The sequence below is a fragment of the Hemicordylus capensis genome, chromosome 5 (genome assembly GCF_027244095.1).
Source record: "Hemicordylus capensis ecotype Gifberg chromosome 5, rHemCap1.1.pri, whole genome shotgun sequence".
NCBI classification, from domain to species: Eukaryota; Metazoa; Chordata; class Lepidosauria; order Squamata; family Cordylidae; genus Hemicordylus; species Hemicordylus capensis.
In genome coordinates this window covers 137065652-137082127 of record NC_069661.1, presented here as the reverse complement: position 1 = coordinate 137082127, position 16476 = coordinate 137065652, and the positions used below count along the sequence as shown (strand labels likewise).

The 16476-nt window shown below is 43.5% G+C and overlaps 1 protein-coding gene across 12 annotated transcripts in view; it reads left to right on the top strand.

The window, feature by feature from the left end:
- The first annotated feature begins 1357 nt into the window (after positions 1 to 1357).
- The window catches only part of PCLO (piccolo presynaptic cytomatrix protein), a 381716-nt gene continuing 366597 nt past the window's right edge, over positions 1358 to 16476 (top strand). For 9 of the 12 annotated variants that reach the window (XM_053252847.1, XM_053252845.1, XM_053252843.1 and 6 more), the window contains exons 1-2: positions 2137 to 2618; positions 11206 to 12397. In XM_053252847.1, the coding sequence (XP_053108822.1) occupies positions 2350 to 2618; positions 11206 to 12397 (1461 nt within the window). In that variant the 5' untranslated portion in view covers positions 2137 to 2349. Of the gene's footprint in view, positions 1376 to 2136; positions 2619 to 8826; positions 8895 to 11205; positions 12398 to 16476 lie in introns of those variants that run through there. The other 3 variants (XM_053252849.1, XM_053252846.1, XM_053252848.1) reach the window with 3 other exon arrangements.

Sequence of the window (16476 nt, the reverse complement as noted above, 5' to 3'; positions counted from 1 at the left end):
AAGAGAATTAATTATAAAGATGATAATATGATGTGCCAAAGTGCAAAAAAATCCCTTTTTATTAATTATGAACATTTTTCATATGTTTTAATATTAATTATGTGTAAGGTAGTTCATTTTTGCAAAAACAACAACAAAAAAACCTCATGCAAAACTTGTAGTCAAAGTCACTTATGCAAAATGTTTATTATCTATCATTTAATTTTTCATTAACAATTTTCACAGATCAGCACAACAGTCATAGCAGTTTCTCAGACTGCCACCATGTTTTTAATTAATGTTTGAGGTATTTCGAAGAGATCTGTGTACATGGTTTGCTTTCATCACAAAAATCTCACGGCATTGTGCATGCTCCCATACTATGGTGGTGGATCTGTAAAAACTGTAAAAATTTAAATGCATAAAATAAACTTTAATGTGCTTAAAATTATGTAGGACATGATCCTGAGATTCTTCTTGCCTCCTATTTGAGTCTTATTGGCATGTTCTATGGTCCTCAACACCTACAGTTATTTGAAGGGAACAGTCCAGTCTTTCCATTGACTTTAATCATTAATGTTGATCTTCTATATATTTAATTCTCTTGGGACATACGTGCCCAGGATTTGGCGGCAGAACTCTCGCAACACACTGCGAGAGTTCAGAAGTAAGGACTGAGGAGGAGAGAGCTGCAGGAAGAAAGTGCTGGTGGTGGCCGGCCGAACCGGTGGTCAGAGGAGGGGGGAGAGAAAGGCAGCGGCGGCGGGCAGCAGGGGGGCGGGAGAGAAAGGCAGCGGTGGGCAGTGGGAGGGGGGAGAGAAAGGCAGCGGTGGGCAGCGGGTGGGGGGAGAGAAAGGCGGCGGTGGGCAACAGGAGAGAAAGGCGATGGCGGCTGGCAGCGAGAAAGGTGACCGCGGTGGGGAGCAAGCAGGGGGAGAGAATGGCGGCGTCGGGCAGCAAGTGGGAGGGAGAAAAACGGCAGCGGCAGCAGGGCCCTTCTTGGCAGCAAGTGGGAGGGAGAAAAACGGCAGCGGCAGCAGGGCCCTTCTTGGCTGCCCGCCATGGCTCTGTGTGTGTTGGGGAGGGATGGGTGGGGAGGATGGCTGGAGAGTGCAGGGAGGCAGAGGGAAGGGGAAGAGAGAAGAGACGGGGGGGGGGCAGGAGGAAGAGGGAGGGGGAAACAGCCGGCCCCAAAGCACCACACAGATGCTCTGTGCAGAGGTTGGCTAGTTATTTCTTTAATATTATACAATACTATACTATCTATATATTTAATTCTCTTGGGACGTGCGTGCCCAGGATTTGGCGACGGAACTCTCGCGACATGCTGCGGAGGAGAGGTGGAAGAAAGTGCCAGTGGTGGCCGGTCGGCGGGCAGAGGAGAAGGGAGAGAAAGGTGGCAGTGGGCGGGGGGAGAGAAAGGCGGCGGTGGGCAGCGGGTGGGGGAGAGAAAGGCAGCGGGGTGGGGGACAGGACAGAAAGGTATCTGGCAGGGTGGAGAAAAAACAGCTGCGGCGGGGCCCTTCTTGGCCGCCCACCACGGCTCTGTGGGGGTGGGAGGTATGGGAAGGGAGGTGGGCTGGAGAGCAGGGGGGGCAGAGAGAAGGGGAAGAGAGGAGAGACCTGGCGAGTAGGAAGAGGGAGGGGGAAACAGTTAGCCCAAAGCGCAGCACAGATGCTCTGTGTGGGGGTCGGCTAGTATACTTTAATACAATATAATACCAGGGGCATAACGAGGCTGGAGTGGGCCCAGAGACAAAATTTTAAGATGGGCCCCTCGCTGATACACACACTCACTTCACATGTGACTTGCTTCTAGGGGGCCCCTCGAGGTGTGGGGGCCCCCAGGCAGCTGCCTCCCCTTGCCTAGTGTTAGTTACACCCCTGTATATTACCATATACTATAGTTTTATGTCTGTCCGTTCATGAACCCATCATGATACAGTGCATTAACACTTTGTTTCTGTGAGTGTGTAGCTATGCGTGTGTGTACGTGCATGTCTGTGTCACAAACGTGAGACTCTCGTGCGGTTCCTTTAAATGTTGGAGAACAGGGTGGAGGACGCTTCTGCTTTATGTCTGCGTGTGTGGAAGGGGAGGAGAGGAAATCGGCCCGGTTTGTGTAAAGAGCATGCGCTCTGTGAGCAGAGGAGGAGGAGAGAGCTTTTGGGTCCTTCTTCTCTATCGAGCTGTGGCGGGGGTCATCCTAGCTTCCGAGCCATGGAGGTAGCCGCCACCGCTGCCGGGTCTAATCGGTAAACGACGCCCCAACGAAAACCGGGAAGGGTGGATCTGTGTGCTTTCTCTCTCCAAAGATCAGATCCTTTAGAAGAAGATCTCCCTCGCCTGCAGGGAGCCACTCCTCTGACCATGGGCAACGAAGCGAGCCTGGAGGGAGGCGAAGGCTTGACCGGGCTCCCTGAAGGTGTGGCAGCGGCCGCACCTGGAACAGCCACAGATGGCAGGTTGCAAAGAGCCCCTTTGCAGACCATGATCCCAGCGGGCGTGGAGGCGGATTTGAGCCAGCTCAGCGAGGAGGAGAGGAGACAGATTGCGTCTGTCATGTCAAGGGCGCAGCAGGGGCTACCCAAAGGAAACCTCGTCGGCCCCTCCAGCGCGGAACCGCCTCCCTTGCAAAGGCACGCACAGAGCCACCTAAATGCCTGTTAGGGTGGCGGGATGGGGAGGGAGTGGCTGGCGGAGCGGCCTCGGTGCATTGCACATCACGGTAGTCTGCTGCATTGCATTTTGTCAGAAAGTGTGAGGTGAATGATTGGGCTGGGGGGTTGACCTGCGATGGGCTCTGAGCTCAGTCTTTCCTCCTCTCCTTCCCTGTCTAATCATAGTGAATATAATCCTTCTCCTTAATGGGCTCCCACTCCCCTTGCCGATCTTTTAACCTCTTAGTGTATCTCAGTCTCTATAGTGGATCTGGTTAGTTTCAGGGGAAGAGGAAAGCATGGATTCGTAATCTTAAATGTTCTGCAGCCTTCACTCGGGTTATTGAAGCTAAAATGGAAGCCTACAAATCTGTATCCATACTGAGTGCTTTTGTGCATATGGTTCTGGTGAGATTGATTCTCATTTGAAAGCCCTTGTATCTCTCAGGCTTGAAGGCTTTTTTTCTATTTTAATGTATTTGTGCTGCCTTTCAGTCCATTAGATGCTGGGTTGCTACCTTTATGTTTCATCTTCCTTCAAATATGTATTTAAGCAAATTAAGGAAACGGGATTTACTGCCAAATGCTAGTATACGCATGATGTGTCGTAAGGCATCCATCTACATTCATGTGATTATCCCCACCCCCCACCCCCAGTATGCTTCTATAGAACCATTTTAACTGTGGAGTCCTTACTGATGTTGGCCTGGTGATGATGGAAAATGTAAGTCCCACTTAACTCTTGTCCAGGGTGCTGAAATGTCTGCCTTTCTTGAGCATAATCCACAGAGAGTGGCTTTTGCGATTTCTTATTCATTTTCATTGCAGTGATTCCTAAAGTCCGGAGGAGAGACCAGTGTTACAGAATATCTCCCTTTTCCATGTTAAAACCATGTAGTTAAAAAAAAATCATTATTCTACACATTCTTACCAGTTGCGTTCTGTCCTCACCCTAGATAAATGCCAGTTTCACATTTATATAACGAAAGGGCTTATCCAAGTAACTTCTAGAAGAAGTGAAGGTTCTGAAATCTTTAAATGAATTTAACACATTATAATCACATCCAACCTATCCCTCCTGCATTTTCCTTGAAATTGAAGCATATATTTTTGTCTTTTGTTATTTACCCTTTGGGGACAGGGGTCCATTTTATTTATTTATTTCTCTGTGTAAACCACCCTGAGCCATTTTTGGAAGGGCAGCATAGAAATCAGATAAGTAAGTAAGTAAATAAATAAATAAATTTACAGTTGGTAGGTTTTCAGAGATGTGAAGAGAGTGGTGTAGAGCTGCCATTTGTCTGTAACATACACCCCCATTTTTAGTGACATTATCTGTTGATAATGACATTTATTGATTGATTGATTGATTGATAGTGACATTTTAGTGATATTTTCTGTTCCAAGTGGTTTTGGAGATTTTCTGGTACTTTCAAACTGGGCCATGAATAAGATCAAACCACCCCCTGAAGGCTGAGCAGTATTTGCATAATTAACTGTGTGCCTTTTGACGTGACAGTTGTGGGCACCTATTGGGTAGTGTCCATGATAAGTTACACACTCCCCCTTAAATCTATGAAGTGTCTTTTTGCTGGAGCACTTTAAATACTGCCATTATTCATGTTTTGGATTTTTTGAAATAATTATTTTTGGCCTATGAAAAGATGGTACATTTCTATATATTAAGTCCCTTTAAAAGAAAAATCAAAATGCATGCATCATTACCCTTGCAGCAGAATCCTAAACATGTATGCTCAGAAGTAAGTACAATGTTCCTTTGTAAGTGTGCTTAGGATGGCAGCCTTTGTTGTGAAATTGAGTAAATATGGAGTGATCTGGTTCTAACAGTTTATTACTCTGTTGATTTATAGGAGATTAGTGGAAACAGTTCCTGTTCAAAATTAGTTTTTGTTCTCCAAGGTTTCCTACATACCTTCTTTGTGCTTGTACGTTTTTATTAAACTACTGATGCAGGGTCAGAGCTAGTTCCATAGTAGCATTTAGAGCAAGGGTGGGCAAACCTGACCCTTCAGCTGTTGCTGAACTACAACTCCCATCAGCCCCAGCCACAACTGTGGCTTAGGATGATGGGTTGTAGCTCAACAACATCTAAAGGGCCAAGTTTGCCTAACTCTGATTTAAAGGAAAGTTGCTCCACAGAAATAACTAACTGTACACAGTCCCTAGCATATTAATAATATACAACCAAAGATAAGTTATTCCAAGATTTGCAGAAATCAACTACTAACTCTCCCTACTATCAATAGCATAAAGTAAATCCTAGCACAACAATCCTGTGCATATTTATTCTGAGATAAGTGCCATTATGTTCAGTGGGGATGGCCAGGTAGCCTAAATCATCCATGGTGCTGATACCTGTTATACTGAAGTCAATGTTTGTCAAGCCATACCCATTTAAACAGATTGTCTCTATTCTAGTATGGAAGGGGAAAACAACAACAACAACCCATACAACCTTTGAAGTCATTGGTAAGGGGGTGGGGTGTTTTTAGCAGTAAAGAAGAAAATCTTCATGGTTATTGAGAATACATTATTTCATGATGAAATTTCATCATTTCATTTTTTGATTTAATAGTTTTTAAAATATGACCTTGAATAGTGGCTAAGCTTTCTACAGATATTTTTCCTCCAATTCCTGAGTGGTAGTTGCATAGTTGAATAGTTGATTGTCAAGAAAGTGTACCATTTGAAAGTAAATTCAATTTGTCTTGATGTGCTAAGAGTAGAAAGATACTATATTCAGCTCCATCTCTAAAACCACAGGGTATTGAACTGGCCTCAGACTAGAATTTACATAACATTGCTGCTTCTGTTCTTGATCTGTAGTTTTACTGGCTTTGTTGAGAGCCTCTGATCATCTGATTTCTATTTGGTCATGGATCCTGGCATTTCTAGTGACATCCACTGATTATTTTTGTAATGTATTGAGTTTTTATGACGAATCCTAAAAAAACCTACAGTTTAATGTTTCTCCTTTTTTAGTAGGAAGCTCTTTTGAAACCCTTCCATTCAATGTGAATAATAAGATTAAACATACTACTACTAGTAGTAATTTTTATTTTGATCACTGACCAGCAAAGAACATATTAAAGTTGTACATACTTCATGAGGCTCGTTGTATGGGTCTAATCATAAATGCTGCATTTTATTATGTGTCAAGCAGGAACTGGTATGTGAAGGAATATAAGTGTGCCTCTCATCTGTGTAAAATATTACTATGGTATGAATTACCACTGTTATGTGGCAGTGGACTTCATCCCCAAATTTTAGAACATTGGTAAACAACAAGAAATTGAGTTATCTAGTTAGGAATGCTGAGGGTCTCTAATCTGCTAATTTCATTATGATTTTTGCATTTCTAAAGATGTATTTTTTTCTATGTTGATGAGCAGCGTCTCTTCTGCCATTTTGTTAAATGTTGAGAGCTGGTGGGGTATATTGAGGGCTGTTCTTTTCCTCTTTAATTTATTATCTTCAGGACAGGTGAATTCTACTTGCTGAATTTGATTACCTTTGGTTTTGTATCATATCTGAGACATTTTGAACAATTTTTAATAGGGCAGCTATTCTTAAAGATCGTTATGGCCTCTGGGTCACTTTCCTATAGTCCAGAAAAAGACCAGTTGAAAGGTATAGAAGGCAAACATACAGTGATGAATGCCTTTAAAAACTCGTTACTTTTGTTGAACACCTGGGATGAAGGGAATGGAGGATTGTTGTTAGGACAGATGGACACTTCCAACTTGTATGTGCTCCATGTCAAGACAACCTTGAATACTAGTGATTGATGTATCTCTGCAATCTGGAGCATGTACACATAGCTATTCACTAGATTAAAGTTTTAATTCATAAGCCTTCCCAGTGGTTTCATACATATTGGCCATAACATCTTTTAAAATATGGTCTGTGAAGATGGAAGGGACCCAGAAGTGGAAAAGACAGAATACCACTGGTTGTCACCTACAGTTCCCAACTAAAACCAATTGATGATCAAACTAAAGAAGTTAAGAATAGCTGGTTGAGGCTGATATCCTATGCATAATTGCTATAGGGTAAGTTCCACTGAGCTCACTTCTATGTAAACATACCTAGAATTGGGCTGTACTTGACTTGACAAATTCCAGGAGAGTAACAATTATGCTAGTTTCCTGCAGCACAAACAAAGTGTTTTCTGGCACCTTCAGGATGCTGTGCCTGGAAACTCCCAAGGGATGTGCACGAAGGTGTTTGGAGTCCCTTTTACGAGCCTCTGAACAGGTTTGAAAGACCAGCAGTTTGGCTGGTTTGAAGGTGGGCGGGGGATAACTTTAAGGGCAGGGGGGGTGCACTCTCCCCCGCCATGTTTCCTCCACTGGCACTCTCTTTAAAACTGGTCTGGTGGGCTGGCAGCATCCCTCCCTGCCACTCCATTGCCTCCTTGGACTGGAAGTACACACATACTTCTGCACATGTGCACATCAGGCACATGTTGTGCTCGCTCACTTGCATGCCAAACAGGCATGCACACGTCGGGTACTTCTGGTCACTTCCAGTCCGAGGAGGCAAAAGGGCAGTAGGGAGGTATGCTGCCACCTCACTGGAGCATTTTTAAAAGAGAGCACTGGTGGGAGGGAACGAGGTGGGGAAGTGTGCCCTCCCCAATCCTTAAAGTTATTTTCCCCCCGCCTTCAAACTGGCAGGTGCCGGTTCCACACACACCACTAAAATTCCCTAGAGGCAGTGAACTGTATTGTAGCCAGGAGTGGTTCTGTAACTAGCTCAGGTCTGACCAGAAAAGCCAGCAGAAGGAGCCAGCCTTTCCCAGTGATGTATTCCTCAAACCTAAGTTGATTCCTACCTTCTTCTTTTCTGTTTGCCACCTCCTCTTATCGCAGATACAGGTACAGGCTGAACTCTGGTGTTCACATCTGGCAGACAGGTCCTAAAACTCCAGGCATTACATTAGCCCACTAGTCAGTCTCCTTTCCTCCCTTCTGCCATGGCTGGACAAATATTGATTCAAGTTTAAAGAGCCTTTTGCTTTCTTCTTTAAACAAAATGAGCAGCACAGTCCTAAGAATGTTGACACAAAATTATGTCCCATTGATTTAAATGTCGCTTACTCAGATGTGAATTTAAGGCTATAACCTTAGTGACTTCAGTCCTAAACTCACATCTGAGTAAGGACTAGAGGAACTTTGGTGCCCATGAAAATTTGCACAAATGAAAATTCCTTCTGTCTTTGGGTTAAGATGTATAGCAGTGCTACAGGCATGTGATCCAAAGTCCCATGCACTCATTTGCCATTAAAGGAAACAAATGATTCTCCATAGTTTACACTGGACGTGCCTCTGCTCATAGAAGAGAATGGGGAAGCCTCTCTAAGCATGCATATCCATGTATTCTGCTGGGAGTCCCCAATTCATGGCCTTAGCTGCTGCTCTCTATTCCAAGTGGCTGATAGTTTGAATTTGTGTGGGCTGTTAGTAGCTTCCTGGTGTAAACCTGTATATATCGCTTTACCAGAATTTAAATACAGAAACATCTTGGAAGTTCTTCAATATTAATCAACTATCATAAGGAACCAGTAGCAGCTGGTGGCACTGGAGCAGGGGAGGGGAAGAATCTTATCACCAAGGCAGGAGCTTATCCCACCCCCACCCCCACTTTCGTCCATGCCAACGGGCTTGGATATTTACCCAAGCTTGGGTGGAAGCAGAAAGGCAGGGGCAGAAGGCAGAAAACAGAAAAGTTGTGGAGAGAAGGCAGAAAGCAGGAAAGGAAGGGCAAAAAACAAGCAAATGGCAGAAAAGGGACAGAAGGGAGAAAGCAGGGATTGCAACTCCCCTCTTACCAAACAAACTAGTAAAAGAATCAGGCTTACCAGCAGCTAAGGAATCTTCCAAAGCAGGAAGCTTCCTCCAGCCCCTTCTCCCTTGACTGCAACTTTCTCCTTTGGTCTTACTGGCTGGAACAACTCAAGCTTCTCCAGGCAGTCCAATTCCCAGGGGGCTCCTCCTGATACTGTCCCCAGAAAGAAGGGGGAAATGTATACAAAATATACTCCCTGGAGCAACCAGGAAGTGCATTTTTTACTCATTATTTTAGTTCTTCCTGGGGACAGTGTCAGGGGGAGCCCCCTAGGAATCAGACTGGCTAGAGCAGCTTGAGTAGCAGCTGTTCCAGTCAGCAAGACCAGGCAGGGGAGGAGGATTTGGAGGAAGCTCCCAGTCCTGAAGGTTTCCCTGGCTGCTGGTAAGTCTGATGTTTTACTAGCTTATTTTGGTGGGGAGGTCACAGCCCCTCCTGCCCAACCATCACTATAAGAAACATGCCAACTAAAAATATTTGCCAATTAAAAGTATGCATTTTTGCATTTGGAGAATTCCATTATTACATTTCCCTATTATTGATATAAGTATAGTAGTAGAGCTTAATTTCTGATTAAACGTAATTAAAAATTATTGCTTTGTTGTTTTTTTAATTGTTCTCAGCATGTGGCAATAGGTTAACTATTGAGTGTCATTTAAAAAAAAATGAATGTGCACTAGGTATGCACATATGGGATTCTGCAAATCCTGGAAAACCTAACCGTTCATTGCATCGTGGAGGTAATGATGAGCATTGGGCCCTCCAGAAAAAGAGAGAAATATAACATTTTAACATCAACACAATGGTATCCTACTAAATAGAGGATAGTTTTCCTTCTAAATTCCTTCCAAGAAGGTAGCAATTTATAAAACTCTGTATTTCTGCTATACCCAGAGTCCTGTATGTGTGTGTGTGTATATTTATATATTTTTATTTATATCCTGCTCTTCCTCCAAGGAGCCCAGAGTACTACATACTTAAATTTCTCCTCAAAACAACCCTGTGAAGTAGGTTAGGCTGAGAGAGAGTGACTGGCCCAGAGTCATCCAGCTAGTATCATGGCTGAATGAGGATTTGAACTTAGTCTCTATAGGAGCAATTTCTTAGACTTAGCTTAATACGTGCTGTTACAATTTTGATTTGATATTATAGACCTTTCTGTGGTTAGACTTGGCTTTTAGGTGCTTTAATTGATAATATGTTGCTTTCCAAATAAGTATTTAAATATTATTGGTCTACTCTCCTGTGTTTTGCTAGTTAATAGGGTTGCAAAAATAGGAGGACTGTCTGCCACTACACAGGCTCAGATATGTGGCTGGTGGGAATCAGATCAGGAATATTATTCAAAAATAGTATTCTGTCTAGCCCTTTCCTCAAAGAGATATAATTTGATTTTAACTCTATTTTGAATTGTACATCCCTCTGAAGGATTTGTGTGGGAGCCTCCTGTTTGGAGCAGGATGTATTCCCAATGTGGATGACATTCAGGCCCCCCTCCCATCTTTGTCAATCAAGTTGGCACCCTAAGCAGGATACCTTGAAAATATATCTTAAAGTTCACTTTAAAAATATATTTCCACTAATACATGTATTACAGTAAATGCCAGAATTTGGTGAATGCTGATGTTTATTGGTAATCAGCTTCTATCAGCTTTGGCTGATACGCCAGCTGCGTCCGTTTCTTGATACAGATGACCTCAGATCAGTGGTGCATATGCTGGTAACCTCCAGACTGGATTACTGTAATGCGCTCTATGTGGGGCTGCCCTTGTACATAGTCCGGAAACTACATTTGTTTTTGAATGCGGCAGCCAGGCTGGTCTCTGGAGACCATATTACTCCTGTATTGAAGGAGTTACACTGGCTGCCGATATGTTTCCGGGCAAAATACAAGGTGTTAGTTATAACCTATAACGCCCTAAACAGCTTGGTATTTAAGAGAACGTCTTCTTCGTTATAGACCCCACCTCCCACTGAGATCATCAGGAGAGGTCCGTCTGCATTTGCCACCGGCTCGTCTGGTGGCTACTCAGGGACCAGCCTTCTCCATTGCTGCCCCGAGGCTTTGGAATGCGCTCCCTAGTGAAATAAGAGCCTCCCCATCTCTGACAATTTTAAAAACATCTTTAAAGATGCATCTGTTCACCCAGGCTTTTAACTGATACTATTTTGATTGTTTTAAATGGTGTTTTAGAATATTGTTTTAAAATTTTTTAAATTGAAGTGTTTGTTTTTTAATTTCTTGTTTTTGTTTTTAACTGACGTTTAAAGTTGTTTTTAACTTCTTGTAAACCTCCCAGAGACATAAGTTTTGGGTGGTATAAAATATGTTAAATAAATAAATAAAATATTAAGATTTTAGGAGGCCCAGCAAGAAATCTGAGTGTCATTAACCTGCTTTTTGACATTTACACACTTGTGGTGAATATCCTATATCTGTAAATTATGGGAAATGAGGATATTTGTTGAAGACACTCAATTGGCTTTGATATTTTAATGTCAAATTTTCAGATTAAGATTTTCCTTTTGCCTGTAAAAAATCGATCAATCTTTGCTATGGTTACAGACCAGCAAACTGTAAAAAAACACAAAAAACCCCACCACCTTAATTCACCACATATTTGCTGAAAGAGATAGGTGTCTCTGCATGTGTGTATCAACTTGTGCTTACATCAGCATTTTTCCCCCCATGCAGACATCATCAGCTTGATAGCAGTCACCATCCAAGACAACCAAGCAAGCCCCCAGATCCTGGACTGCCCACTATAAGCAAAAGCAGGACAGTAGATACATTGAAAACAGAGCAGCGAGTGCCTGGAAGGAGCTCATCTTCCACTACTCTGAGGCAGTCTAAATCAAGGACTGATTTTAAAGAAGATCAGAAGCCAAGTATGATGCCCAGCTTCCTCTCTGATGCCAACCCGTTTGGCGCAGTCACTTCAGTTGTAAACAAATTCAATCCTTTTGATTTGATATCTGACTCAGATGTAGCCCAGGAAGAGACTTCCAAGAAATCTGTTCAGAAGGATCAGGAAAAGCCTGAACAGCAAAAAGGACTCATCAAGCAACCAATTCAGCAACAAACACCAAAGCCGACAGATCCACAGCAAGGAGCTAAACCAGCCCCACAGAAAACAGGGCCTTCTAAACAGGCGCAGCAGCATCAACAACAACAACTTGGGGTAGCTAAGCAGGCTCAGAAACCAGGACCTGGCCAGCCCCTAGGCCTGAAGTCAAAAGAAGCAAAGCAGCAACAAGGGCCACACAAAACTCAGCCCTCACAATCAGAGTCTGTGAAAGCTGTTCAACAGCAGAGCCCTGCAAAACCTTCCCCACAACAGCCAGGTGCAGCAAAAGCACCACCACAGCAACTTGATGTGGCTAAACCATCCTCCCAAGCACCTACTCCTACAAAACCATCAGCCCAACAAGGGACGGTACCTGGCAAACAGCCTCAGCAGCCAGATGGGCTTCCAAACGCCCTCCAAGCAGCAGGGCTCAGCAAACAACCATCACAGCAGCTGGGGGGTCTTGTGAAGCCATCTCCCCAGCCAGCAGGCTCTGCAAAGCAACTATCACAGCAGCCAGGAGGACCTGCAAAGCCATCAGTAAAGCAAGCTGGACCGACGCAGCAACCACAGCAGCAGCCAGTACCTATAAAATTGTCCACTAGTCCTGAAGAACTTTCCCAGCAACAACATGTGGCTTCATCTCAGCAGGCACCACAACCCGTAGAAACAACCCCAAAGAAAACTTTCTGCCCTCTTTGCACCACCACAGAACTGTTATTGCTTACTCCAGAAAAGGCCAATTACAATACATGTACTCAGTGTCAAACTGTAGTCTGCAGTCTATGTGGGTTCAATCCTAATCCGCATTTAACTGAGGTAAGGAATTTTTCAAACTATACACTATGGACCTAAAATGAAAAACAAAAGATGAAAAATGTAAGCATTTTTAATAAGTTCAGGAATTTGAATAAGTTGAGTTTACAAGGGTAGGACATGAATGTATTTCTCAAATGTCTGTTTGTTCCTCTATATCAGTGGTTTTCAAACTGGGTTCTTGATCAAAATTAATGACTGCCATCCAGACTAAGGAAGTGCTAGTGCAGCGAGCACAAAGCACACACTTCAGGGGAGGGGCAGTTTTCATCACTTCCCTCCGAAGCCCACTGTATCCAGTATATCCCTCAGGGGCCCACAGCAGGAGTCAGAATGGGCTTTGGGAGGAAGAGGAAATCACTATAAATTGCCCCTTCCTTGAAGTATGTGCTGCACATCTGCTGCACCAGCACCTCCTTAGACTGGATATCAGCCCTGTGATATTTTAAAGTTAATAATGGATTTAATTTTTCTTTGTTAAAATGCTATTTGTAAAAAATTAAAAAAAGGTTAACCTATATAGTTAGTTTAAGATATGATTAAAGCTCAAAAGATCTTGAATAGGGATAATTGCTTATTACAAGCTATGAACATGCTTGTTAATTCAGATTTAGATGAACAGTCTAATATGGAGATAGGAGATAGCATTCAGCCCCCCCCCCCCCCCGGGAACAACCTCAATCAGCCCCCCTCTCTCTGGAAGTGTGTACATACACAGGGGTGTGTGTGTGGAGAATGAGACTCAGGCCCTAACTTCTCTCTAAAAGGGCAAGGACATAGGGCCAGTTCAGATGATACTTTTAAATGCACGTTTAATATCTTTTTAAAAATACCCACTTAGAAAACAGATTCAGATCAGCAGACCAATGTGGGTAGAGTGAATCCTTCTAGTCACTTTTCTAGGATCCTACTGTACCTTCCTTTCACAGATGTAGGCCTATCACTCCTCTATGGTTCCCAGGCTTCCTTTGTTGCAGTTCGTGTTTCAAACACAGCTCCTTTCCACAGATACATAAAACAATAAAGTCATGCACAGTGATCAGCTGTTGAGATTCTTTCTTTTCCAAGGCAGAACTAAGAGCTTTGGCTCCTTTGTCTTCTCTGGAGACAAACTGACCTACTTGCTAGCTTGAAGTACACAAATTAAATATATACTTCACATTTACTCACTCTGCTAACGCCGTTTTACTGATCATGTGCTGCTACAGCGCGGCTCCATGCCTCAGCGACACACGAGTAGCCCCCTGACTGAGAGGCTACAACAAGCCTCTTGGCCTCGGGGGGTCTCCCCAGAATGCCCTGTGCACTCATGCTGAGGGGGCTGGGTGGGTCCCAATCCCTACTGGCTCCATCATGGAGCTGGTAGTTGTGTGGGCGGCCAATCTGGCTGCCCAGGAATGGCTCTCTGTTAGTGTGCGAGGAGAGCAAGCTAAGCCCGCTCCCCACCGAGCCCAGTTAGGCTCCTCACATTGATCATGTGTAGAGCCTCAATGACTACCCCACATTCTAAATCCTATATTACATCCAGGATAGAGAATGTATGGTTTTCCATTTGGATGACTGTTTGTACATAGCTAGAAGAATCTAATTATGTGTTGAAAGTATCATCTGAACTGGCCCGTAGAGAGTCATGAATAGAAATTTTGTTTGGGGGTAAAGTAAATCAGGGCAAGGAGGAGTCTGAAGATAAGATGTTATACAATTTAAACGTCTGGTGACAGTTGTCTTCCTAATATAACTTGGCAAAAATATCCTTGAATTAGAGGTGATTTGTCTCTCTATGACTTCACAAACAGCTGCTTCATTCATTCCATTTCTTAATGGAATTGCAAAATTAATCTGGGGGGAAAATGTAATGGTGGCAAGAAAAAAAATGTAATGGTGGCAAGTACAGAAGAGCCTCCAGTTCCCACTGGGTGCACACTCCTACTACTGCCACCATTTCTATGACATCTGAAGCCAGAAATGTTGGTCAGAGAATCAGAGTATCACACATGCGTGCAAAACTGGGCTAAGGTTTTGCATGTGCGTGTGAACCGCCAGTATTGGGTTGATCCCTGCAGCAGCGTGGCAGCAAACCCGCCTAAATAGCCACCCATTAACACAAGGTTAAGGGAGAGAGCACTCCCTTAACCCAATTTTTCTGATTGTCTGGCAGCCACAGCTGCCAGACTGTGGGGAGCCCAAGGAGGGGAGAGGATATCTGCATCATGGTATTTCTGGGGGCTGGAATGACACATCTCGGCCCACAACCCTCCCCACTGCCTCAGTGTGCAGGGAATTGTCTGAGCACGCAGGGAACATGCCCAGCAACACCAGATAGATCATCTGTGGGGAAGGTAAGTATTCAACATTCTCTGCCCAGCATTTCTGGCTTCAGCATTTCTGTCTTTCTGGCATGGAAACATCAGCAGTAGCAGGAGCTCATTCCTGTCAGGAACCGGTCAGGAACTGTATGTACTTGCTGCTGTTACTTGTGAAGCCACTCATAGTATGTACCTAACTTTAAAAAATGAAACCTACATCTATCTCTGATAGTGAAAAATACATATTAAGATTATAACAAGACAAATGCACTCTTGATAGAAAATACTTGGAGTCTTCCTGACAAGCGATTTAAATAGTGAAAATCTAGTATTCCTCACTAGTGATTTTGTTTAAAGGTTGTTGATTTTTACCCACAATAGGTAAAACAGCAGAGCACTAAGGAATGAGCACACACTCCAGTTACAGAGTAGGTAGCAGAGGATGGTTTGGATACTGCAACTATTTAGAGAAAACACATGGAGATCCTTGTATGACTAAACACTAAACATTTATTGGTTAAATACACTTAGATAGGAAAGACCTATATCTAATCTAAAGGACTACATAGTGGATAGGTAAGAAGAGAGAGAGAGATGTTTCCATCTGCTCTCTAGGAGGAAAGGAAGGATTGTGACTCAGCACAGGAAGTGCTGCAGAGTCAGTTCACGGGTCATAGAGTAGGGACAAATAGGGAGACCCTGACTCACTGTCTCTACTCCCAATGCCCCTAGTGGTCATTAGGACAGTTGGTGCAAAAGGTCGATGCACTGGAACTTCATCTCCAACAGATTTAAATAGTAAGAGATTCCTTAATGAGAAGACTGGTAATGGTAGACAAACTGCATATGTACTATCAATCTTTCTTGTTAATTCAGAGGATTGTTGGGTGCAGCATGCAAATTGAATGTGATGATAGCTTGGTTGAGCAGGCTGAACCAGCACCCTACATTTCAGTACTCCTTTGAACATGTCCAAGAATCCTCTACTGGTTTCTGTAGCAGATGCTCAGAAGTTCCATTGAGGACAAATTAGTTTGGAAAAGGTTTCTCAAAGGAGGGAAGTTTGAAAAAAAATGACTGAACTGGTATGTGTTGAGAAGCACAACATATTTTCAGTTTCAGCTTCTAGACAGCAGCGCACTTCAGTTTATTTGGCTTGGGCAAGGGGGAATAGCTTTTTCCTAAGGTAGTGTAAAAATTCCAATGTATCGCTTTCCTTTTCTAATGGTGAGCTTTTCCCTCTGTAGTTAGCAAAACCTTATTTCTCTCTCTCTCTCTCTATGGCAGCTTAAATCTTGAACTTTCCCAGCTTGTCAAATGACGATTAAAAGTTATATTTAAGTTGTATTGTGGCACACAATGTGCTTTAAACTGCCATCTGTGGGCACAGATGGCGGCTACACTTGCCTCCAGTGCATGCAGCTGAGCCTCAGCAAGTCTGGGAAATCCAGGTTGCTCATAGTCCAGCAGCTGGCCACCTTTCTTCCAGCAGCAGTTTGCAACTCATCAGAACAGTTGCAACAGCCCTCATCAGATGCAATAAGCCTGGAGTGTTCCATTTTGCTGCTAACTGGGCATAGAGGCTCTTTAAAGTAGTGACTCTTCTATATTTTTATTTAACAGTCCTTATACACAGGCAGAATCCTTCCAATAGCTGTTTGCTGGTATCTCTTTGTGTTTCTTTTTAGATTACAAGCCCCTTTGGGGCAGGGAACCATCTTCTCATTCAATTTTCTATGGCAACTGCTTTGAGAACTATTTTGTTGGAAAGTGGTG